The following is a 27,061-nucleotide window of genomic DNA, read 5'->3' as shown; positions in this document are numbered from 1 at the left end:
GTAAAATTTAACAATACAATTATCCTAAGTTTTAATATATATATATATATATATATAATTTTGATGAAAAAATATTAAAAAATAAATTAATATACTAATGAAAGAAATTCCTGATAATTTTGACTATCCATGCATTCTTTTATTTATTAATACTTTTATGAATTATTCTCTAAACATGTTTATTATTTTGTAAACAAAAAAATCTTCTAAATGATACTTGCATCATATATTTTTTTCTACCTATACAAAATTAATTAAACCAACTTAAGCATTAGTTCACTTAGAAAACTTCAGTGTCATATTGTAAAACTAAGTAACAATTATTATGGTATATGGCAATAAATAATAATTCTAGAAAAAGATAAATTGAAGCAAATAATATCTTTAATTTTTATCTTTAATTTTTATCTTTAATTTTTATTTTCATTCAAATATAAAATATTTATCAATTTTAATAATTGATCAATAGTATTCAGTTATAAAATTATGTTATATTAACAATATATGAAAATGATTATCACTTAAATGCAAAATGTGTACAAAAACAAAGGATAGACATGAGAGTAAAAGGGTTACATAAAAAAATGGTATAAAAATAGCATGAAAACTTACAATAATTTTTATAAGATTCAATATTTAAATAAAGTGATATTAGTCAATTGTAAATATTTATGTAAAATTTTATATGCAATATGTACAACAGTTCTTAAGAACAATAAGAATAATATGTAATTTAAAATATAAGATATTTAATATTAAATATTATTAATAGAATGTGTAACTCCTATTAGACATAAATTAGAATAGGCAATTGACACCGCTTTGCCGGTTGACAAGTTGTAGCTGCCATTTGTTGGTGGTAATATCATTTAGCTACCATAGCCTACCAAGCCGCCATATGGCCTAACAAGATGAGTGTCCACATGATAATTGGACATTGTTGATTAGGCTAGTTGTTTGTGTGTTTACATTAGAAAGTCCATGTGATTAGACCATGGACTTGTATTATATAAGGAGTAGAGGAGGTTCATTTTAAGCATTTGTTCTCTTGAATCCTTGATAGCAAGGTAGAGAATTCTTTTGTATTTGCTTCATAAAACTTCTATTTTAGCAATACACTTCTTTTTTATTGTCTCACAAATATTCTTGTTTTTAAAGAAACAATGATAAAAATATGCATATTTAAAATCTATTGATGTTAAGATTTAAAAAAAATAATAATAATATCAAGAAATATAAAAATAAGATTAAAAGATTTTAATTTTTAATTCAAAGCACTATAAACTAATATAAAATTAAAGTCTTCACATAAAAATCCAAATATAAGAAGATTGGCTCAAATTTATATCCATACTAATCATGACGAATATAAAGTAAATTCTAATGTGAATACTTTTTTTTATTGCTAAATTATCAATGATATAATTTAAGCAAAAAAAATCTTAAGTTTTATGTATTTTATATGGTCTATAGAATACAAATTTTACTAATATAAAAATATCAATAATAGAAGTTTATAAATTATAATTAATTACATAGTTAATATATATTAATTTAAATAATTAAAATACTTTAAATTTTAATAAAATCAACAAAAAATATCATATATTCATATTTTTGGTTTTATTTTTCTATTTTTTTTTTGTAAATTATATTTTAAGTATGTGTTGAAGATATTTATTATCAAAAAAAAAAAATTTAAATCATAATTTTTTACTAAAATTAAATAAAAAGCTAAAAGATATTATACAACTTATTAAAAAAAACTCTTAATTATCAGTTTAATTACATATTAAGAAAATCATATAATTTTTTTGATTATATACTAAGTATTATGGATATGAAGCTAAATCAAATATAAAAGACAATTTACTCATGTATCATTAAAGAAGAGAGAAAGTAAGAAGAAAAGATACATATATAAGATTAAAAAAATAGAATGGCTATTGTCAAATATAAAGAATCTAAAAAGTCTTAAACTCACATTAGAATATAATAAAGGTATTTACTATATTGAGGGTAGTCTTGCTTTTGTCTTTATAAATACTACGTACTAAGATGGTTTCTTAGAAGCATCTAAAAAGTCACAAAATTGGTAGCTCAAGTATTAAGTTGCAAGTCAATTTTAACACAACTTCCTTAAATAGTAAATTCTTTCTAAATTAATATTTTCTTAATAAATATCCTTTCTAAGTTAATATACAAACATTGGTGCTACTACAAGCCTCATACTTCATCTGATAAATCTTTGTAAATTGATATATAATATTATTTTTTTAATCCTAAAACTTTCACAAACTAATTTAACATTTATATAGTATCAAAAAATAACAAACAAAAACAAAAGAAATTTACAAAAATCCTACAAAATTAGATATGCTCAAAAAACTATCAATGTTGCTTTGCACCAACTGCATTGTGCTATTCATACTCTTATAGTCCTTCATCTCATGCAAGATGGCAACAAATGGAGTGCTAAAATTGCCCTACTACATCCAAAAAAAATTAAAATCTTATATGTTTTAGCAGTACTCACTATAGAGACCTCTTAGATGCCATCTTCTTCATTTTTATTGGCCTCAATCTATCTAAAGCATTTGTAGAATAGATCCTCAACGTCATCATCTATATCTTATATATAAGCAACAACTTCTTCCTTCAAGTATTTAAGTAGATTTTTAATATCCATTAGATTACAATAATAGAATTGATTAATCTGTGATTCTAAGTCTTGAACAACTTCTTGATCTAGCAAATAGTTGTTCTCATTATCTAATATTAGTTATTTTGTCAAGGAGATTTTGTAACACTAGAAATAATTTACAATTATTTCTTGCTTCATTTTAGATCTTTCAATTGGAACAACTATCTAGATGGTACACAAAATGTTAATCTTTTTTGAATTGGCCACATTATCATTCAAGTGTTATAAAGAAAGATGGTTGAAGGGACAAGAGTAGTACACCTTGAAATTGCAAATAATTCCAACATTGTAAGGCTAGATCTTAGATATGTTATCTAGATGAAGACAAAAAACTATGGTATTTGTTAATTGGATGTAATTAGAAAGCTAGTCAAGATGAATCTAACCATTGAAGTTATCCATGATGAGGAAGATATTTTGCCTTGAAACATGGAGGTTAAATTCCTTGAGCCACTTAATAAAGGTATTCTACATTATTCAAGAATTGGAGTTGTTCCAATATTGGTATGCAAATGTATTTATATAATGTTCTTAAAGCAATATAGATATTTAATTAGTGTAGACTCCATTTCAAGATACTTGACAATGCTTTGGTACTTGGCATCAAGGTTGATCTCATTAACAAACTTGGTAAAAAATTTGGTTCACTATTTCATGTGGAATTGGTAGCTTGACTAACCTTAATGATGTTGTTGTCTTTGAATTATTTCATCAAGTCTTTCTGTGAAAGCTAAGAATTATCTTTTTTGTACTTGCAAAGAGCTACATGGCCCATATACATCATAGTTATATAATAAGTTCTTTTTTGCAGCATTATTTCACTCTTGTTTCTATAAAAAAAAAAGGACAAAAGACATGATTGACAATTTCTTTTTATAAGGCAAAGGGAGATATTTTGAGAATTCCCAAAGAGCAATTCTACTATACAAGCTAAATTAAAAATCTAAACTGAAAAGCTTTTTGAGCTTTTTCTAATTTTTTGTTATGTTCTACAAGTTTTTATTCTTTTCTCTCATATTATATAATCTTCTATCTATTTCATTAATCCTCCATCAAGCTTTATAAGGTTTTGTCACCTTTCTCAATATTTCATGACCTTCTATCAACCTCTATGGTCTTCTATATTGTTTTGACAAGTTTTGAGATAATTTGTGATACTTCTATATAATATTGTACAATCTCATAGCATCCATAGACTAATATCATCTACCTATTACAAAGATATTAATTTAGAAAGAATTTGTTGCAATACCTGTAATTTCAATTGGAATTAACTTATAAGATTGTAGATTTTTATTGAATTGACTTTTTATTAATTAGGTAACAATAAAAAGAAGCCTATATATATTTATATATATTTAATTATAAAAAGAAGCCTATATATATTTATATATATTTAATTATAAAAAGAAGCCTATATATATTTATATATATTTAATTATAAAAAGAAGCCTATATATATTTATATATATTTAATTATAATGAAGTAGACAATGCCATCATCAAATACTAAGTAGTAATATCCCAAAACTATATAGCATAAGGCGGAATAGATCTCTAATGTAGTGATGATACACAATTGGTGGTACTCTTCAGCTATCATAAAACATGATTATCTAGCGGCGAATTGTATTGCCTGCATTTAATAACTCGACGGCAATACCCATTCGTTTCATACTAGATAATGTTTGAATTACAGCTCACGTAATACAAAGGAGGGCTGGAACAGTGTAATCCATACAACAGATTTCGGAAGATGATGAGCACTAGGTAGAAATTGGAGTAGCGCTGTTTATTTAAGACATTTTTATTGTCGTGATCGAGTACATTTGGTCAAGTACACACGTTCTTCTATTAGAACATGCGGTAGAGTGCAGTGTAGCGGAGGTAGTTACACAATCACCCTAAGGTTCTGTGGCAGGGATAGGAACATATCTACGCTACATGTAGAAGAAAGTGACATGTTACAGATAAAACTTCCCCTGGCGGCCTGTGCTTCGCAGGGTCATTATATAATAGTGGCACGGGCAATGCTCGCCAGGGAAAAGCTAATCCTCGCATACAGACTCCTTCATCGAACAAAACTAGGACAATGAACTTGGCATCTGGGCAGGACAAGTACGTAGTATTCTTACATAATGCAACAACGTGATGCTAGCTCAATAGTCGCCTCGCAATCGATGTCTTCTGGACGAAACCCATGCGTACCAGAAGAAAGGCCTAGGGGACGGCATCGAAAAACAATTCTTCAGATAATCATTTCATAAACTTGCATTAGTGGCATTGACAATAACAGTACAATTTCATGATCACAACATAAAACGAAGTACGAAGAGCAAGGCATAGTAGGAACTTCATAAAGTAAGGCAGCTGTACAATTGTAATGCTAGATTGCTAAGGAATCTGGTCTAAAGCCATACCAAGGACTCATGAAAAAAAAGAAGCCTCCACAGCAGAGGAAGAAGAGGTTTAGAATGGGTTCAATACATACGAGGCGGATTAAATTTGCTCGGCGCAGCTCCTGCAGCGACTAATGCTGGATTGTCGTAAACGTCCCTTGTAAGTAGATCCCGAAGCTTTCCATCTATTATGAACTCACTCTGTCAGCCACACTTAAATGTTTCAGAATAGGGCACCATCGAAGAACCCGCAGGAGCAGATACTAGCATAGTCGATTGCCTTAACGAGATTACCTATTGATTACCAGAGGATATCAGCTTCGACATGTCGAGAAACTTAATGCTCAAATGATCCATTTTTTGAGGAGATAAACTTTGATGAGTGCGCTCTTACAAAAACAATTCATCTCAGGATGCTAGGATTTAATTCAAGGGCCAACCAAAAACTTGACGGAGTTTAATTCATAAGGACCTTTGAAAACTACACTAGTGTTGGCGAACAGAACGATCACATAGAGTGGGAAAAGGTACTCGCGAAGAGTGCACACCAAAGGGTTGGTGGCACTAATGCCATGCATGTAGAGAGGTTATAAACCTTACTCCTCTGTATTCCAGACACGAATTGCATTTGACCTTCAGTAGCAATCGAAGCGCCTCGTTTTCTTCTGCTAACATGTGGATCTACAAGTCAACGCACCAATTCAGAGCCAAAATTAAAATTTAGTGACACAAAACATAAATTTCCGACACTCCTGTCAACCTGGACTTAATCGAGGAGATATGGGAATTAGAACTGTACCTAGAATACATGTAACCCTAAAATACTAATTCCTAGCCAGGTAGAGAACATTCATTATTTACGCTGAAAACGACGTCTACTGTAGGTACCGATAGTACGAGTGCATTTCACAGGAACCAACTCAAACCCTAGTAAAATGATATGTTGCTCATGGATTGAAAGGCCTCCAAGGTGCCATTTCACAAGTCTGAGAAGACACACTTAGACAATGGCTAGGTATGCACAGCTGCGTTAAATCACAATTTTGCAAGATCAACCGAGGGTAGAGAACCGAGGAAGGAAGAACCTTGTCCTGAGCTTTCTCAAGATTGCCCTTGTAGATTACGATTTCTTGCCTCAAGGCGTCTACCTCCATGAGCAATGACCTCAAACCTTTCTCGGCCGCCTTCATCCTGTGTCCAAGGTTTCAACCACCTGGTCAACAACCAGTTACAAGTTGGAATAAATGGATGTTACCATGGACATTAGGATAAACCATAAACTACCAAATATCTCAGTACTGAGAATCACGATTGCCAACTCCTCATTTGGGATTATGCTTCCAGCGTTAATTCCGTGAAATGCTTCTGATTAGAGTTTAGCAGCATACCTATCACGACCCCCCTCGCCTTCAGTCCATTTCTTCAAAAGCCTGAAACAAAACAAAATTGAGAGATTAACACCATGAGAACCCAGCACAAGGATTGTTTGCTACAACCGATCACTGAGCACTAAGTTAACCGACCTATGGGTACTAAATCTCTCTAGAAGATAACAAAGGATGATCGCTCTTGTGAGTAAGCAGGGCTAACCTCTCACGACTAGAACGGAATTCTCCTTGCATGCGTTTCAAGATGGCCTTGAATTGTAGGTTGAGGGATGAAACGGCTTCGTCTCTGTCTTGCTCTAGTGCCTTGACCACTCCGGCCGAGATGGCAGATGACACCATGTTGGACACAATCATCTCGTCCCTGGCCTTTTCCATTGTCGAAAAAGCTCCTTGTAATCTTTTGAGCTCTGCTTTAGTTACTTCGTACCACTGAACGCCCATGGACCCAGACAACGGTACGATTTTAATCACATGATCTCATAAATTGATCGCATTTGGGTTGCAAGTGAAGCAGTTGGCATGATAACAGATTAGACCGAATCCAGATACGGGACGGAACAACTGGAATAATGAAGGGTAGGGATTATTAAAATTTTCCACAACAAGCGTCGTCACCAATGTACCTGAATAACTTCGGATAGGTGTGAGTTTTGCTCCTTCAGTAGATCATGGCCTTCTTTAGTATCAACATCAAGACAGGACCGAACTGCCTCGTCTTGAAGCCTGCAATCCAGAAATGAAGCAATTTATGTACACAATTCATGTGCAATTTATGCACACCTTTCCGTTATGAAAGTCGCTCTTACACGCTCAAGCACAAAATTAGTAAACAATTAAATATATAAAATCTAGAAGAGCATTCTTGCAATCACATCCAACTATACTTACTTGTGGAATTGAATTTCCAACTCTGTAACCCTTTTTCTCAAGGCAGGTACATTCTGCATTATAACATTCTGTAAGAATCAGTGCAGTCAATTATCGGTTTAGCGCGCTAATGTCCTCCTCATCAAAGAAGGTTGATAAGGCATATGTTATCAATTCCATTCTTAACCAACGGGAAAGCGCTGTATGCTTCGGCTGCTAGCAAAAACGCAACAAAGTTTTCTCCGCCCAAGTCTCCTGAATTAGATTGACAATACATGCACTTTAAATTTGAGCTGAAGAATGAGTACATTTCAAGCTTCGACTAATTAATGAAGACCCACAAACACTGCAGGATGTTGAAATGTACCTGTGTTGATGAAGGAAATACGGCTGATGTGTAATCTCTGCAACTTTCGAGTTCTTGCAGTAATTCTTCTACCCTTCGATTAGCCACATCAGCACTTTCCTCAGCTTGAGCTGCCCGTTCCTCGGCCTCGTCGGCAGCTTCCATGAACACTTCCCGATCATTATGGTACAGATGACATTCATTTTCTAAGCGCGAACATTCTTGAGTCAGTGACTCGCAATCCAGGGTCAACGACTTACATTCAGCCGCAAGTCTCTGTGTCTCAGCCACTTGCTTTTTCAACGCTTGCGAATTAAGAGCTGCCTCCTCCTGCAACATCCCAGGCATTCTTAGTGGACGGTAATCCGAACAGTATTCGATTATATTGAGATCAGTACTACGCATTCTCCACGCGAAATAATCGATACGGCGAGCACAGCAGATGAATCGAGCTGAACGCGACAAACTGGATAATCAGGCAAGAACAGTAGCAGAAATCGTGAGTAACGCTAGTAGACTTCTCCAGGGATACCTAGCCCCACCTAATCAGTTAGTATATACTTCGATAACATACATAATTCCTGCCATGAATGAAGTGAGCACTAGGTGCAATGATTCGAAGCACTATTGCTTCAGCATTCGCGATCTGGTGATGGAGTTCCCTACAGCAGCGACTTACGTTACTACAAACTTCTCGGGCTATATCAAGATATGAGAACTCTCACAAGTCGATCCTTGAAGAGATGCTCCACCCTACCTAGGTGTTCATAACGTGAAAGTCTACAGAAGAAGCATTAATCCAGGTCTTTCATACATGAAATATCCAGTGGGGTTGCTAAGCTTCGGAGACATTCCAAGAGCATTGCTGGTCAAGTTGGAACACTCTTGTTATTGGTCGGTCAACTTAGATGATCACGTTAGGGTTCTAAAGCAAAAAAACCATAAGTCCAATGAAAACAACAATATTACTAAAAGAGTTCAAATAAAATGGTATAGGTTGCCAGTACTCGCTGTAACACAGTAGATAACAGAAGAGAGTACCCAGGGATATCCTGAAGATCGAAAACAATGTACGGGCATTTTCATACTGCGAGGATAGAGCCTACGATTCCCATAAATTATAACCGTACTGTCCATACTATCGAGAATCGCTCTGTATAGACTTGACGACGTGACAGAAAAATAAGCAGATGGTATACCATGTGCCGAGAGACGTACCCTGGCCTTCAAACATCTAAAATCTGCCTCCTCAAGACGGCGGAGAAGCACGTGGACATGCTCCTGGAGTTGCCGTTGAGAATCCACTGCTTCCTCAAACTTGGCCTTCCAAAAATCCTCACAGGGACACGGTTCCATCATATGACAGACAATTTCCAGCATAACATTGTCTAACTCTGCCGACATGCTCATTACAGTGTCTTCATCGTACCTGCCCATTCTCTTTCCCGACTAAGTTCTGAGAGAGTATGGACCAGAGGTTCGCAAGGATAATGGCGATCTGAATTCCCGCAAGCAGAGGGATTCTCAACTCGCTCTAGTATTCTCCCCCCGTTCGATGCAAAAAATGGCAACTCCTCTCCTCCATCGACAAGCAAGCTGATTTGGGACTGCCTTGAAGTAAGTACTTCATATTAAAAATTCCTGTACCTCAAGACAATCTAAATTCCACTTCCCACAAAGTACGTACTCAAATCTTCATACAGATTTTTTCGATGCTCCGCCAATATCGTGGAGCTGCATGGGTGCTCTCATGGACAACATCACCGTTTCAATCCACGCTCATTGAACGCTTCACTCTACGAAACAGCAACACTACGTGTGCAACCTCTAAACAAAATGCGATTGAAGCGTGCGTCTTTTGATTTAATTACCAGAGGCAAAGGGAAGCACGCAAGAGCGAACCACCAAGCCTAGAAATGCAGATCTCAGAAGGCGTCCGCACACCAAAGCCAACCAATTTACAAATAACGCCTCTACCTGACCGTCCAACCTCTCCGCTATTCCAATGTAAACGAAGCGAAAACCTGTTCACAACGTATCTCCGACACAGAATGGCACGAAAATCGATACAGGATAGTAGCGACAGGGGGCGAATCATCAGAACGAGAATCTCGACGTCGAAATCGTCGAGGTAGGTGTTGGAGATGTTGAGGAGAGCGTCGTCTGTCCAACGGTAGGATGCAGACAGCAACGGTCGGATGCCAGCACTCGAGTTGCTAATTCCAAATTAGGAAGCTCCACAGTCGATTACAAATAACGCTGGTTTATCTAAGAACCACCACCGATGCTCGCGAAGCCCCTCAAGTGGACTTACATGGTAGTCGGAATGCGGACCACGGAGTTCGTTATGCTTCCGCTCGGTGGTGGCTTCTTCTTCGGGAGGAAAGCTTTTGTGGTCGCAGTTGCAAAACCTCTGACAATGGAGCAAAAGTAATCGGTACCATTCCTCAGTGAAAGGGGATGACCATGATGGCTGGCGAAAGCGGCGATTACGCCTGGGAAGGCGTTACAGAAGGACCGAACCCATCGCGTTTTGCTGGCTCATAATGGCCTCCATGCGGGCCATTATGTGGCTAGAATGGGTGGATAGTGGTGGAACCTATTCCCAAGGGGAAAAAAGCTAAATTTGCACACATGTGTAAGGCATTAATGACATTATCACTGTGAAAATTGGAATGACTTTTTGACATGTAAAAAGTCATTTTTATGATTTTGGTGTGGAACATTTAGATGATTCAATAATATATGTACATATACGAGAATGTTAAATAGACTCAGGGTAACTAAATTTACCCGTCCATTGTAACATCCATGTAAATAAATAAATAAATGACCTCTAGATTCATGTCTCCACTATTGGATCTGAAATCAACAAAAACCAACCACATTCATCATTATTACCATATTCTTCACCAATAACAAAACATACCAAAATTTTATTATCAAATGTTTGCCTGTATGTTCTTAGTTGAGATTTTAACTTCAATGTTTAAAAAGAATCACTGTAGAATGTTGTTCAACAAAAATTAGTTTGGGGAGTAAAGCAACAAATGAATACTTCAAACTTCATAGAAATACCAATTGTTTTAGGACCGAAATTATTATTTTAAAAAAAAAAAAACACATAAGGGGTTTTTGTTGTTTCTTTTATTGTTGTATGAAGCCTTACAGAAAATGATTTGTGAATCAAAATTTTAGTTTTTATTTTTATTTTAAAATTTTAAAAGCAAGTACTTCAATCAATTATGTAAATGAACAAAACATGATATTATACATGATATATGTAATTGAGGAGTGTCCAATAATTATAATCTAAAGCTTTTTTTTATTTTTTGATTTGAATGGTAAAATTGTTTAAAAGAACTTCTAAGAGTTTCAAATTTGCAAAGAAAGATTTATACAAAAGTTGTTTAACAATGCCTATAAAGTTACAATAACTAAAATAAAATAAAGTTTATTTAATTAAATTTAAGGTTTTAATTCATAAAAACACCAATAAAGTAATTTTTGTAACAACATAAGTATAATACGTTCAAATAAGTAAATAAAACTAACTAATTAAATTCAATTAGGTTTTGTTTTTTCAAACTGAAAACTTAACACATGAAGATTGATACTTTGATTTCATCAATCATCATAATTATTAACTTCAAAATAACAAATAATGTATGATAAATATTTAATTTATAATTTAATGTTTGTACATTATTTAATTTCAATACTCAAGTATGAACACATAAAATTGTAAGGATAATTTTGCATCATGTATGTAAGAACGATTAATACTTTTGATTATTTCTTTGACTTTTGTATTTTATTTAATAACATACCTCCTACATGAAAAAATAAAAATAAAAAATAAAAAAATATATCAATGAGTCTTCAAGTTCTTAGCAGAAAACAAGAATTTGTGCATTGAGTATTGGTTAAAACAAATATCTACATATATGTAATAAAATATTAAATTACAAATAAATATTATATTAAAAAACTTATAAGGATTTTTGTATATATATAATATTATGCATATAATTGCTAATGTTACATCCATAATTGATATTGCTACATTCTATGTGACCTCTTCATAGACAACCAATTAATAATATGCCTCTTTCTTTTGCTTATTTTATCTTTTCTTTGCTTTAAGAAAGAGTGGTGGTTGGATAGAAGGTAGTGAATATTTTATGAAGATATAAGTTGTGAGCTTTCTTTTACTATATATATATATATATATATATATATATTTGCCCCAAAATTTATTCTTATTTAAAAGTTTATTTTTTATATTTGGTAGCCAAAAGTATAAAAAAAAACTTATTTTTAATATATGCTATTCTTGGATAAATATTGGTCTTAGAGATTGAATTGCTAAGTATGCCCTAAGCATCGAAATGCACTTTTTGGTTAGTTTAAATTGTATAGTGGTCACATGAGGCAGAGCAAAATCATTTGGAGATATAAAGTTAACAATTCTATTTTTCTTTCTTTCTCTCTCTCTCTCTCTCTCTATAACTATATTTTTCTAATGAAGCAAAATTTATTTAAAGATAAAAATAAATAAATAAATAAATGAAAATATTAAAATCACTAAAGAAATACTCTAAAATCACTACAATTTGAAATTTGAACCATTAATATGTAAAACTAATTCTTACATAAAATCATTTTTTTTACTACATCCCTTCTAAGCTTGTCACTCTTTTAAGCACCTACAATCTTTAACATGAAGCATGAGCAATGATCACACTTGGACAAACAATTGTACCTGTAACATAACAAGATCAAGTCCAATAAAGTCCAAAAATTAAATTTTTTCTAAAACATATTCAATTCATGGAAGGAATTTTTGAGTTATTCAAATACTATATTCGTATTAAAATTTGAAAAGTGCATATAAGGCCATAGCAGCTAGAATTACAACTTTTTTTTTTATTATTTTTGGAAGGAATTATTCAGTTATTTAGATACTATATTTGTATTTGTATTTATGCCATTAGCAGAGGCAAGAAGTGCATATAAAGCTATAGTATTTGTAGCAAAAATTTAGAAAAAGAAATACACATTGTCTTAGAAAAAAAATCAAAGTGTATGGATTAAGCATTAAATTTATTTTTTTGAAAATTTGATTTAACTAAAAATCGATTCTTATCATGGTTGCCCAATTTGCCACAAAATTGAATCATTTACTCCTTCAAAGACTTTGTCAAATTTGGCCTTAATATAAACACATCTTTATTCAAAGGCAGACTAATTGAAGGAGAACAAGTAAATGTTAGATTTGAAATGAGAAAATGCAAAGAGGTTAGCCAGGATTGCAATAGCAAAATCAAAGGCACGAAAAAATAAAACATCTAAAATACGATTAAAAGTTTCTTGGATAAAAATTAAAGTAAAGAATATATTTTAATATGAAGGAATTTTTAGAAGCTAGTGTGGAATGAGACTATGGTTATTGCTATGACTAAGTTAAATGACAACATGTAAATATTTGCTAACTTAGAGTGGAAAATGATAGAAGCTTTGCATAATATATTTTACACTTCAATCCATATAGAAAACCATTTATTAATATCAATCAAAGGTCAAATAGATCTATAGAGGATCTTAATGTCCAACTCATGGCACTTTGGCAAAATGATATCCAATAATATAAGGTGCTAGCTATTAATGAAGTTGGTAAAATTATAATAGGAGACAACAACAATGGCAATTTAAATAAATAAAACATTATTTTCAAAAGTAACAATGAAGATTTTCTCTATAATTTTTGAGTTGTATCTATCTAATTAACTTCTTCATTACATGCTCTTATTCTTATATAGACAATATAGATAGAATATAGATATATCTTAGAATAAATTTCAAAGAAATAGAAATTTATTTATAATTACAAAAGAGGATGTAGTAGCAGTTTAAAGAAATTTTAAGCATATCATTTAATTGTAATTCTATAGTTATATACTTTAAATATATGTGGGTAAAACCTTGCTCTTTTAAGCTAATTTTCTTTTTCAACAATACATGGTAGAAGTATACTCAAATATAGAATAAAGTTGCTTTAAATTTATTTTAAAAACTAAAAAGACTTACAAAGCAATCTTTATTTTAAAGTCTAGAATGCACTTGATGTTAAAGACTCCAATGCATCAAAACTTAGAAAGAAACATATTTTTTTATCTTCATTCTTAAGATGATTGCCTCAAATGGTGCAACTATAGTAAGACGCAATGATAATAGTGCATATATTTGTATATCTTGAATAATTTAATATTTTAATTTCCAATCTTAAATGGCAAAAAATTCTAAAATAATTCTTACACAATTAAATAAAAAAATACTAACTTGATATAGTTAGTTGAATAATTTAATTTAAACTAATTAAATAAATAGCTTTATATTTATTGTTGCAAAATTGTGGATAATTAAATTTTAAAAGAAGGATTTTTGTATATCTTTATACATTTTGTTGTTCTTCTAAATTTAAATTTTTTCTTCTATTTTTGTAATTAAGTATTTATTCACATATATTTATAAGGATTACAATCATATAACTATTATTCTTAAGAATTGTCACAAAATTAAAAAAATATCTTGATGATTGTTAAATCTTTGTTTTTGAAGCAATATGATGCTTGAATAATTTTGGAATGTATAATAGATTTCTATTTTTTATTCAATAAAAAATTCACTTACTTAATTAAAAATTACTTACATTTAATACAAACAAAGATATTGGAATTTTTTTTAATTATCTTCATTTCATTATCTTCAATTTAGGAGTTTGGTCTTTGGAGGTATGTTTATTTTTTTTTTTTGCAAAAAAATATACATGCAGCCAATATACATATTATGAATGCAAAGCCAAGAATAAAAACATTTGTTAATTGGCTCCTTGCTTTTAGTAAAAATAAATTCATGGCTATTGAAGTAGATTATATTGATTTCCCACAAAACATGATATTAAGTTAGTGGGATATCTTAGGCTTAATTGATGAGACTTACCTTAAAATACAAACTAGTCTAAAATGCAAGAATTTTTTTAAAAAATATGTTATTTTTGTTACTTCCAATAATGAAGTTGCTATCATAAAAAAATTAATATTTATATATATATAAAAAATACCAAGAGAAAATCAAGAATTTTAAATACAAATAAGATTGACAATCTCAAAGGCACAAAGATGGTGTGAACAAAATACATAAACACATTGTGTGTAAGGAAGTGGCTACTTCAAAAGCTCATTCTAAAAGTTGGCACATCTATGATGATTTTTATAATCTTGACCCAACCAATGATCTTTGTAATGGAACTTGTGTAATTGTCAAATATCTAAATAATTGAGTCATTGAAGCTAAGGTGTTGATGGAAGAAAAGTATGGCCTCGTTGCATTTGTCTTTAGGATTACTTTGACTATTGTAGAGTTAAGTCTCTATTATGCTGTGAATTAAAAATAATTCTACATAGCTTCTACAATGAAAATAAATAAACGACAATATCAAAAAAAAAAATATATGTATATATATATATATATATATATATATATATGTTAAATTTAGAAAAAATATCTTCTCTCATGGTCAAATATATGCTATCTTCTCTTATGCACTAGCACAATAAAATATAAAAGTTTTTCTAGAGAACAATATAAAACAAGATGTTGAATTAATGCACAATGTTCTTTACAATAAAGTGCTTTAATATTGACATCGTTTAAATAAATCATGTTGTCTTATTTTATATCAAATATTTTAGATAATGTTATCCTTTCACAATTTAAAAATGTATGCTCCTCTTTCACATGTATTGTCTTATATTATGTCAGAAAACAATTGTGCCCAACTGTACCAATTTTTGCTAATATATCTATAATATAATTGAATTATTAACCAATAAAATAACTAAAAATTATGCCAAAATCACTCAAAACATATACTCATTCACAATGTAAAAGAACATGTCGCTCTTTTACATATTTTGTCTTTTCAGGATATAAAAATATATGTTGTCCTTTCACATACATTGCCTTATATTGTATCAAAATATTTTTTGTGCCCAAAAATATGGGTTTATATATATATATATATATATTTATACATACATACATACATATATATATATATATATATATATATATAAATATTTTGTATATGAATTTTATTTCTATGTGTACAAGATTGAATTGTTAGACTCAATTCATCAATAATATGTGTAGACAATGCATTAATTTTTTTGAATATGTTTTAAATCTGAAATCTTATTTCTAAAAAACAATTAAATTAATAAATTTTCATTACTCATGCATGTATGAAAATATCTCTTATAGTTTTCAAATAAAAACTATCAAAAGAAGAAATTATTCATCTTTTCTAGTAAGGTTAACCATGCACAGTTCTAGTATTCCACTACATTCCAAGTTGATAAAATTCAACAATATAGTAATTCCTTCAGCAGGCACGAAAAATATGTAAAGAGAAGAACAATAAATATGGAGAAAGAGAAAAGAAAAAGAAAATTAAAATGATGCTCTTTGAATGCACTAACGATTGCGTTTTTTAAATTTGTAGACCCCACGGAGAAAAATTTCGACGAGTGTCAAGGAACGTCACGTTCTCCTGCGCTCCCCATCGGTGCACTTGCCTCCATCTGTAACAGGCGCGGGCCCCAGGTTGCACCTTTTCCGACTTGCTTCGAGGGCCCCTCCTTCTCCGTTGCTCACCGACGAGGTCATAGCGGTGAGTCTGGACTTGCAACAGTAAGCTCCCAGTGTGACAGCTAGTGAACGAGGATGACTTAGTAAAGATTTGCATACCGTGAGAATCTGAAAGCACTTAATCTAAGTCGGGAAGGAAAGAGCCAGTGTTCTTAGTGCATGAGCTCGGATGCACTGGAAAAAGCAATTTCCAGCAGTTTACAGACAACCACAAGCAGGTTAACGTTGAGGACCTGGTAAAGGCTATAGGCTGTTGAAGCGAGGCGTTCTGCACGACGACGGAGTCATGAAGTTACCCAACCCTCACTTGATTTTGCATGTGTGCTGACTCTCACGCCTCTCGAGCTGTCCTGTAACGTCTTCAGCCTCCCGTTCCAAGTGTTGCACCGTTCGTGCTGTAAAAGTATGTAGTGGAGGCATTACTCACACGGTCTTCATGAGATAGATCGGCTCTCTACAACCAATGAGAGTAAAAAATCTCAGGAGAGCTTCATACTCACTCTTAAGAACACTATTAGATGCATTCATTTGGAAGCGACGATCAACTTTGATTGTGTCCTGACTTCCTTTGTGGTGGTGCCCAAGCTAGTACCTCCATGGAACTGGTCTAAATCGAAATGCGGTCGCACAGAGAGGTGAAGCATAATAGGCGATTATGTGTTGCTTGGCTCGACGTGACTTGCAAATTGCGTACGAAGGTAATCGTATTATCACAATCTTGTCAGTTTTGGTGGCTTTGTGATGTACTAATGCCGTGGTTGATTGTGCCAAAGTAGGTCACGTTAAAAGCAGGCTGAAATGCCAATGCAACCGAGCCACACTGAACACGGGGGGTGTTAAGTCATCCTGCAGTTATTTTACTTGGAATACCACTCCATCCTTAAAAAAATTCAACTTCACCAACACTGGAACTACAGATAAACCGAGCACCAGCTTCAAAGCGCCTGGAAAAAATTGAATGTGTCGCAGAACGTAGACGCTTGTCGACGATGTGAAAGTTTGCCCCAGCCGGTCACACCTCCAGTTCAGTGTTCGGCAGCTGGAGCACTACTCTCGATTGCAGCGCTCGGAGATCTCACTGTTTCAGTAGTTAACGCAGCTCAATTCATGTTTAGTTATGCGGTGGATCACAATTGGGGAAGCGGTGCCCTCAAACTGAACTAATATTCCAGAGGACATAAGTGATAGCTCTCATTCGGAGTGTCGCCTTGTATGATGGGCACTACAAGTCATGTCAGTTTCATACCGCGATGAATTGCGAAAGTGCGCAAGACATGACGTGCGATTCAGAAGCCTTCTTGAGGGGCTTCATTGCTCAGGAACCATGCAGAAGAAACTTCTGAGCATTCTAACCAAAAGAGTCAACAAGTTTTCCGAGAGTACTGCTAGAGCTTTAGCAGAGTCAATTTCAAGATGCAAACGAAGAACTAGAGTCCGAGAACAATTAGCTGAGGAAATGCTTAACTTGCAGTTATCGGGCCTGCAAACTACATTGTCTGAGAGGTTTGCTTGGTCCCTTCAACACTTCATTGCTAAGAATCACCATACTGATGCACCCCTAAGTACGCAGGAGAATTTACCCTACAATTATTACACAAGAAGTAAGAAACGTATAGAAACAATTGGGGACGCGGTGCCCATCAGTTCTTGTCAATGAGAGTATATATCAAAGAGTGGAAGAGAAGGTCCTGCACGTCTTTCGTAATTCAATTGCAGTTGTTCTCTTGATTTACGGTTTCAACGAGAGGAAACAAAGTCAATGTTCGTTAGGATGAAATACAAGGTTAGAGGGCCAGCACACTAATTAGACTTTTGCGAGAAAACACTGGAAGTGTTCCCTCGACTCGAACGAAATTCGAACTGAAAGAACGTGCACAACTACCCTGTATGTAGCGACATCAAAAACTAAGTGTTTTACATAAGTGGTACTACCAGCAGATTGATCCTGAAGGCAAAAGAATAGGAATACAGGCATATAGAAACAACTGATATGAAGCGTTCTCATAATGACCTAAACCTAAACCTATAACTAGTGCAGCAACTTGGAGCATACAATCTTCGTAGACTTCGACGACGTCCTTTGCGCAAAAACATTTACAATCCTAACCGGGAATCTTTCAAAAGAATGCAGCACATACTAGAAGCATCGAAACTTCATGACATTTTCAATTATTGGAAGTCGCTCTTAATTTATGAGCACATATTTCACCAACGCTGAGGGAAGCTTTCTCACACAGAATAGGACGAGAATTGGAAAGAACACAAGCTACATGAGTACAGAGGAACCAACGAAATAAAACGCTGCAGCTCTTTACAGCCCCAATTGTATTTACAAACATCACTTAGCAGCCAATTATGAGGTCCATCCACGAGCAAAGAGGGAGAGGACCATGACGACCCTCAGTTATTGCAATAGGACTCTAGTCTTACGGGTCCATCGACCCAAGGAGCCCTTTCAAGACAAAATCAGCGGTAAAACCATCTTATTCCCGTGACTTGTCTAGCAAGGATCCTAGCCACCCAAATTGGAAATCGGACGAGTAGCAGAGCAGCCTAACTCACTACAGGCAGATCCACTTTGAAACGGCTAAGGAGGGAAGACCTTCGATATGGGGAACCACAAAAACAAAATGCCTCAAGGGTCTGCATGGCCCGCCATCTCCTCGTCGCTGGACATGCAGTCTTCTTCCTCGCTCAACTCATCATCACTGGAGTCCTCTGGATGCCTTCCAATGTCCTCTGCCTTTGCATATCTTTCACAATATTCTGCAACGTAAATTGAAACAAATTTGATGTAATCAGGACACATCCAACTGCACCAAACATAGAAACATTTCTTGTGGTGTAATACCTGAAAATGACAATTTCTGAGCTATGCATTGGAGGATAGGACCACCACATATCTACACAATGCACAGGATCACCACCACAAATAGCTCAAGTTGCCCTGATAGAACAAATAAATAATTCAAAGACAAGCTGCACTATACACGCACCTTTCACTTTCTGCTCATAGTGCTCGCGGTCTCGCATCATCAACGCAGCGGCTTCACCGTTCAGAGGATCGGTAGGATTAGGGTAAAGTAAGAGCTGAGGCAAAAATACTTCGAACACATTGATAAGATCTGCATGAATCAATCCACAAATGCAGTGCACACATTGAGCTCCCTCGAGATTCAAACGTTGATTTAACATTTCAGGGCCAACCACATGTTACAAGTGCTGACTACATTCGTCCAGAAATCACATAAATAAACCCTAAATACTCAGCCACGATAGCTTAATGCAAGACTCATCAACTTCAATGAATGAAGTACACTCACCGAACATGGGACTCCAAGTCTGATTGATGACATCCAAGCATACAGATCCTGACCTGCAACCAACGCAAATAACGAACGTCTCACGCACTGTATCACACGTACGCCATGATTACAGCCAAGTTACTCATAGAACAAGAAAGTGCATAGGATACTGCTCAAACATCTGCGAAAAAAACCTAAATCTTCATACGTGTGTACATGCAAGCAAAGTTCCCATGAACGTAATATAAGACAAAGCTGTTGAGATTATCCAGGTTACACTCAGATTGCCACAATAAGTCTGAATTGGACCCTGAACTCTGTCAAACTAACGAGATCCATCACTAAGGAATGGATTGGAAATGCTCATCATCATTGATCTGCATTGTAATTTAGCTTCAAAGTGTCTCCAGAAGATATGATTCACAGCAGTAACCATCTTTGAAGAGTAACTAATACAATTGTTATAATACATTAGCTACGATCCACTATTTCTACTAACACACTACGAACAGTGCATAGTAGAAACAGGGCACTAACTTGGTGCTTCCATACTTCAAGGAATAGAAGAAAAAAAATTAGGGGAAAAGGGAATGAAATACAAACTATTTAAAAGAAGAAGAAGAAAAGAACAAACTATGCATTCGAATTGCTGAACTATAGGACTGTAGTTCAAACTGGAAATGAATATCTTACATCTCATCTACGTTGGGATGGAAGATCCTATTCACAAACCCAATGGAAGGAGACTTGTAGGGATAAGCATCAGGCAATTCGACTCGGATCTTCCAGGTTCCTTCTTGGTAAGGACCTGCCAACCCCAATTCATCCGCTATGGCATCAGTATTGCACAAATATGAAGAGAAAAGTAAATCCTAATCCTGTAAGTCACGAAAGTCTGAGCAAACCAACTAGAACATCACGTAAACAACAGATGCAATTGAGAAACATAAAATAAATTAGCTCCGATACACCCTGATCAACCCTCGAGTAATGGTATGTCGCAGAGATACAATGGAATTTACTATAATCAAACTCAAATATCCGAATCCATGTGTACATAAAAAGTATCCTCCCTTACACTTTATCACAAGGTGCACATCCGAACCTGAGACACATTGTTGCAGCCACTACTAGACAGTTCAAGACAGCACATCGAGCATCAGCTTCACAAACGGCCTTACACAACTCGAAATAGTTACGCATACGGTCCGCAACAGAAAGGAGTGAATTTAAGAAATGAAAAAACGTACTCTCACGCGGTCCATGAAACTCCACATAGAATTCGCTCATTCCATCATTCACCATCTCGACCTTGTAGTCACTCATCATCCTACCCAATCACACATTCTTGAATCGTCAGATACAACAACAACTTGCCGATTCCCCAAACCGCACCAATTCGAACAAGAAAAGTAATCACAACACAATCCGTAACACAGTCGACATAATAACTCCCCACTTCTGATCAGAAAATCCATCTCACTACCATCACCTGATTAGTCTAGTGCCTTGCCACAGATTGTAACTTAAACACAGAAGAAGAAATAGGAAAAATAAAAAAGAAAAACACAATCCAGATAACTCCAACAATTCAACACCACAAGCACTAAGATTCACGTCCCTGCTTACCACAACCTGCCATCATATCAACCTTACAAACAGAAGAAGCAGAACAACAGACCACCCAAACTACTCTGCACCAAATAAATACATAAATAAATAAAAACATGCAGAGGCAGAACACACCACCAATTCAAGAGCAGAAAACACTTACAACTTCATCACGTCCATCTCCCGCCGCTTGCTTGGGGACGACATGATGGCACTACAAACACACACAAACGCACACAAAGACAACAGGAACCCGACCCGACCCGACACCCTTTTGATCGCCAACCCTGGCAAACTCTCCGCAACACTCCCAAACTCTTTCTCAAGCGATCTCGTCACCGACACCGGCACACACCTCGCCCTCCAAAGCTCACCAACTTCTCACAGAACTTAGCCAAACAATTCACAAACCAAGGGCACACAACCAGGGCGAACCCACCACACCAACCCCTCCGGCGCCAGCGAGTCCCGACACCTTGCCCAAAACAACTCCAGCAACAACGATAACAAAAGTGAATGAGAAGGCAAAAGCAAAGCGTGACAATGGGATGATGCCCTAATCGAGGGAGAGAAGGAGGGTTGCGGCAAGGATCGACGCAGCGAGGGGAAGCTTGCAGGGGGAGATCAACCAGCCCCGCACGCCATTCTACTTAGGAAGTCCGCGCCTGACTCTCCTCTGCCCCTTCCTTCCCTTCATGGTCTCCATGACCTCATTCATCTTTTTGTCGCCATTGCTTTTCGCCGAAAGGACTCCCCGTGCCTTTACCTTTTTTACGTTTTCCGCTGCCAGCGTTGGTTTTGTTTGTTTCTGGGTTCGGTTGTTGTAATGCAGTCTAAACTTGTGATGGCGCTTCCTTGGTCCTCCTACATTGTCCGCCTCCCCATTTTCGCTATGGCTTTTCCTTTGTGGTTGGGCTCTCGTTGTTAAAATCTGTTCTTAAAGGGGTGACTGAGTTGGTTGGTCTTTGTGTTGTGGGATTCTTCCTTGTAGACTTTGTCCATAGCTAAGATAATTGAACTTATTTACAAACAAAAAGCAATATCAATTATATTATTAAATATATTATTATCTAGTGATAATCTTAATAAGCTCAAAAGTAATTTTGGAAAAACATTTTCTCATGCTACAATGACAAGAAAAAATCACTATATTGTATCATTTATAATTTTAATATGTTGGGAGAGTGTCACGGATATATTATATAAGAGACCAAACAAGGAGTTGAATAGAAGAGTTTCAACAAGAAGCTAACAAGAACTTGATTAAATCAGATGAGTTCAAGATCAATACCAAAAAAGATGAGCTAAAACTCCGTGAAATATATTATTAAGATTGAGGATTTCTTCAATCTCAAGTCTAATATATATTAGGTATTAGGAAGTTTCTTAAGAAGTTTCTATGTTGCTTGAAGATGAAGCAAACCTATAAAGTTTCTTAGATAACTTCTTTAATCTTCTTAAGACTTTTATGAACTTTTTAAAATATTCTATGAATATTTTGATTTTTTTGGAATCTTCTAAAATCTAATAGAATATTCTAAGAATATTTCTAAAAACTTCTTATTAAGTATTCATAACATTACATCCTCTTCTAACTCCAAATTCTATTAAGAGCATCAATTTCATATCTGCTTTCTTTGTTATATACAACATCCTAGTAGTAGCTTCATAGAAAAATCATCCTTAAATAGGTTTAGGTTTTTGAAGATAGAATTGATAAAACTCTTATATCTTTTGCAATGCATTAACTAGATTTTTTGTTGGTTCTCACATATGTTCATTGATATTGTAGCTGCACCATTGAATAAAATACTTCAACTTGTCTCTTCTTCATCAAAAATTAAGAATCTTTTCCACCTTATATTCCACATGATTATCTATTTCAATGCTAGGTGGTGTTAATTGTATTCTTTTTAAAATAATTAATTCTCAGTAAGCCTCCAAGAGAGAAATATAAAAGATTAGATGTACCTTCATAGATGTAGGTAATTCTAAGTAATAAGCCACTAGATTGATTTGCTTTTAAATACAAAATAGCCTCAGTCTTTGGTAGTCCAACTTATCGCAAGGTCGATTGGTCTTGATATTTTATTGAAGAAGCCATACTTTATCTCCAACTTATAAAAGTAGGAAATTTATTTTTAAATTTGTATATAGATGCTTTATAAGAATCTTCAGCTTCTTGTAAATAGAGTTTTAAAGTTGTTAGGAATTGTGACAATTATTTTAAAAAATCTTTAATTTTTGGATTTTTATCCTTTGATGTACCTAACAAATCAAGTTTTGGATGGTAATCATAGTTGGAGTAAAATGGTGTTTCTTGAATCAAAGTATGAAGAATATTGTTATAAGCAAAATTTGCTAAAGATAAACATGATGTCTAATCATCTTCATAATAGTTGATGGTATATTACAAATACTACAAAATTTGATTGACTTGTTTTGTTTAACCATCTATTTTAGGATGGAAGATAGACAAAAGTTTGATATCCACCTTCAATATTTTGAAAAAAGAATTCCAAAACTTTGATATAAATTGAGATCCACAATTAGAAATGATGTCATTAAATAGGCCATGATGTTGATATATATTATCAAGAAAAGAGTCTTGTTGTTTCTTCTCCAAAAATTGTCTATTTGCAAAGAATAAAGTGTGCCATCTTTGTAAGTGAATCCACAACAATATAGATAGCATTAAATATAGCTAATCACAATAAATCAATAATAAAATATATTGATATTAAAGACCATGTTTGCTTTAGAATTAGTAGTAGTTCTAGAAGTCCATAAGAATAATGTTAAGAATTCTTGGATCTTAAACAAATGTCATACAAGAAAAAAAAAAATCCTTCACAATCTTTCACATTTGAAGCCACCAAAAATCTCAAGAGACAAGTTCCAATGTTTTATTAAATCCAAAATATCTTGTAGCTGAAAAATCATGATGAGATTGAAGAAGACAAATTTACATTGGTCTTTTTAGAATATATAAAAGATCTTCAAAATACAAAAGATCTTCTATAAACTTGAACTTGTTGTTGTAAAGGTGTACTTCATATTATAAACTAATAAGTCTTTAGTTGATGCTAGACAAATTTATTCAAAAAAACTTAAATCAAAAAGTGTAATCATAGAAGTAGCTTAAAGATAAAATTGTTCTAGCTTTAAGAACATATTAGATGTCAATCAACCAGATGTCAATGAACTAAGAAGAATAGAAACCTAGAAATAATTCTTGATAAAAAAAATTATTTAATAAAAATTAAAAAATTTAAAGAAATATTACACATCTTATTTTATTTTTGGAATTGTCCACTCTACTACAGCTTGAACTTTCTTTTGATCCATCAATAGGCCTCATTGGATATAATATATTCAAGAAATTTTACTTTTAGTTGATGGAATACATATTTTTCTAATTTGACATATAATCTTACATCTCATAACTTATGTAAGATTAATCTCACATGTTTTTCATCTTCTTGAAAAATCTTAGAATAAATTAAGATATCATTAAGATACTGGATGATAAACTTATCTAAAAATTATCAAAAATATCATTCATGAAATGCTAGAATACAGCTAGAGTATTTGTCAATTCAAAAAGTATGATATTATATTCAAAATATTCATACCTTGTCCAAAACTTTGTCTTTTATTCATCTCCTTTATTAATCTATACCAAATTGTATGTTCTATAGAGATCTATTTTGGTATAGATCTTGGCTTAATCAAGTTAATGTAAAAGCCTTGATATCAATGATAATGGATAATAATTCTTTACCATTATTTTGTTGAAGCTATGATAATCAACAAACATTTATGAAGATTTTTTTTTTTTTTTTTTTTTTTTTTTTTTTTTTTTTTTTTACAAAAAATATTGGTAGAGATTTGAATATCAAATAAAGTTTTTTTGCCAATTTTTTATAAATGTAATCCTTCAATATCGAAAGCTTGTTCTATGATAGGTTGTAGATTGAGCCAAATCGTCATTGAGCCCCTTCTTGAAGATTAATGGCACAATTATATAATTAATGTTCTTACAATATATCAACATTTTTCATTTCAAAGAGATCTTAAAACTCCTTATATTGCTTTGAGATAGCTACTAGCAAGCTTCTTTCTTCACGAGTTGGAGTTGCATAAATAACAAATGGCATTTTTTTTCTTAGTCATCTTTATAAAAGTCTTTGCTTTAAGAAATAAGAGCTTTGTTGTTAATAATTTCTTAATAGGTTTCATACAAAGGGATTTTATAGGAAATCCAATCTTATAAAACTTCTAATCTATAGATGGATTATATCTTTTTAACCATGAAAGTCCTAAAATGATAAGATTGGATGGAATTCTAATAATATTGAATACTATTTTGATACTATGGTTTTCAAATGATATTTTTAGTAGTATGCTCTTATGAGTAATATTTCTTAAAGGTAAAGTTTGACTATCTATTACTTCTATATATATAGATTTTTATTTTTATACTAAAAGTATTTTATGAAGTTTGAAAAATTCTTCATCTAACAACAAGCAAATACTTCTGAATCTAATAAGATATTTATTTGAAGTTTTTTTGGGCTAAGAAATAAAGGTGTAATAAAACAATAAGCAACTTAGGTAGCGAGAGAGAGAGAGAGAGAGAGAGAGAGACCTTGATGAATTTGAGGTATTAAAATGTTCAAGCATAGACTCCCGATTGAGATTGGATTTTTTTGTTTTCTTGAATGATCACACTTTTAGTTCTGATTGTATGTTGTTTCTCTGGACAATTTTCCAATTTATGACCTTCACTTTAATGTGAGCATAGATCTTGTTGAAATCAATATTTCTTTTCTTTTGCTATAAAAAGTTTAAATTATATCATGTCAATTTGCATATCTTCAATTCCACAGTGTAAAAATAATATATTTGTTGAAGCAACAAAGTAAAAAATTTTAATTTATTGCTTTGTCAAAGTCTACAAGCATTGATCTTGATGGTGTTAAAATAATTGATTATTACACTTCACAGCTTGATTGACAGTTTTATTGAGTGTTTGAAGATTAAGTAATGATAGTAATAGATCTTTTATATTATCTTTTAATTTCTAATATAATTGACTCATAAGAACTTGTTCATTCTAATTGATGTTACAAGCCAATTGCCTAAAATCAAATGCATAAATTGATGTATAGCATGACCTTTTATGTAATGAACAAATCTTTGTTGTTGTTCATTAAGCCTTACCATGTTCTCCAAATATATCTACAAATGCATCTAAAAAAGATTCAAAGTTGTTTAAGATTAGACATGTCTTTTTAAATAAAAGAACAAACCAAAATAAGCTTGTCTAATAAACAAGATTTTAATTAAATCAACTTACAATTCTTCTATTGAATAATGCTTAAGTTATAAAAAAGATATTAATAAAATTTGATTAATAAATCTTCAAAACTTCAAGTATGTATCATCAAATATTTTTAGAAGACTTATTGTCAAGGACAAGAACTTGATAAAAATAAATAAATAAGTGAGACTTTTCTCAAATAAAGATGAAAAAATAGAAATAACTAAATATATATATTAACAAAGAAATTGGAATGGCTATTGCCAAAAGATAAGAAAATTAGAGACCCTTGAAACTAGACTAAAAGCAAGAAAGGAGTTGACAAGAGTGAAGAAGGCTTCACTCTTGCCTCTATATATACTATCTACCTAAGAACTATGTGGTGATTGTTCCTTTTGATCAA

General features: G+C 33.2%; 2 protein-coding genes across 7 annotated transcripts; both read right to left on the bottom strand.

Moving 5' to 3' along the window:
- Positions 1–4,475: 4,475 nt before the first annotated feature.
- On the bottom strand, positions 4,476–10,161 carry LOC112290252 (uncharacterized). 6 transcript variants are annotated; one of them, XR_002972084.3, is made up of 10 exons: positions 8,923–10,160; positions 7,726–8,034; positions 7,380–7,447; positions 7,115–7,214; positions 6,694–6,920; positions 6,492–6,533; positions 6,189–6,294; positions 5,699–5,784; positions 5,196–5,304; positions 4,476–4,924 (listed from the first exon to the last, which is right to left on the bottom strand). XR_002972084.3 is itself a non-coding variant. In XM_024536359.3 (10 exons), exons 1-10 carry the CDS (start codon positions 9,139–9,141, stop codon positions 4,836–4,838), a joined length of 1,350 nt encoding a protein of 449 aa, XP_024392127.1. In that variant the 5' UTR covers positions 9,142–10,151; the 3' UTR covers positions 4,476–4,835. The 6 variants fall into 6 exon arrangements, 3 of the variants coding, with proteins under 3 accessions (XP_024392127.1, XP_024392128.1, XP_024392130.1); XR_016506162.1 differs by having other exon boundaries at positions 5,652–5,784; positions 7,380–7,432; positions 8,923–10,157; XM_024536359.3 differs by having other exon boundaries at positions 5,704–5,784; positions 8,923–10,151.
- Positions 10,162–18,707: 8,546 nt separating this feature from the next.
- Positions 18,708–21,997, bottom strand: LOC112290766 (ubiquitin-conjugating enzyme E2-23 kDa). Its single transcript, XM_024537430.3, has 6 exons — positions 21,496–21,997; positions 20,972–21,051; positions 20,415–20,529; positions 19,740–19,792; positions 19,413–19,541; positions 18,708–19,182 (listed from the first exon to the last, which is right to left on the bottom strand). The coding sequence occupies exons 1-6, from the start codon at positions 21,537–21,539 to the stop codon at positions 19,052–19,054; spliced, it is 552 nt and encodes a 183-aa protein (XP_024393198.1). The 5' UTR covers positions 21,540–21,997; the 3' UTR covers positions 18,708–19,051.
- Positions 21,998–27,061: the final 5,064 nt, after the last annotated feature.

The sequence above is a fragment of the Physcomitrium patens genome, chromosome 13, assembly GCF_059467195.1.
Source record: "Physcomitrium patens ecotype Gransden chromosome 13, ASM5946719v1, whole genome shotgun sequence".
Lineage (NCBI taxonomy): Eukaryota > Viridiplantae > Streptophyta > Bryopsida > Funariales > Funariaceae > Physcomitrium > Physcomitrium patens.
The sequence above is the reverse complement of the archived record's forward strand: the minus strand, read 5'-3'. Positions and strand labels throughout refer to the sequence as shown.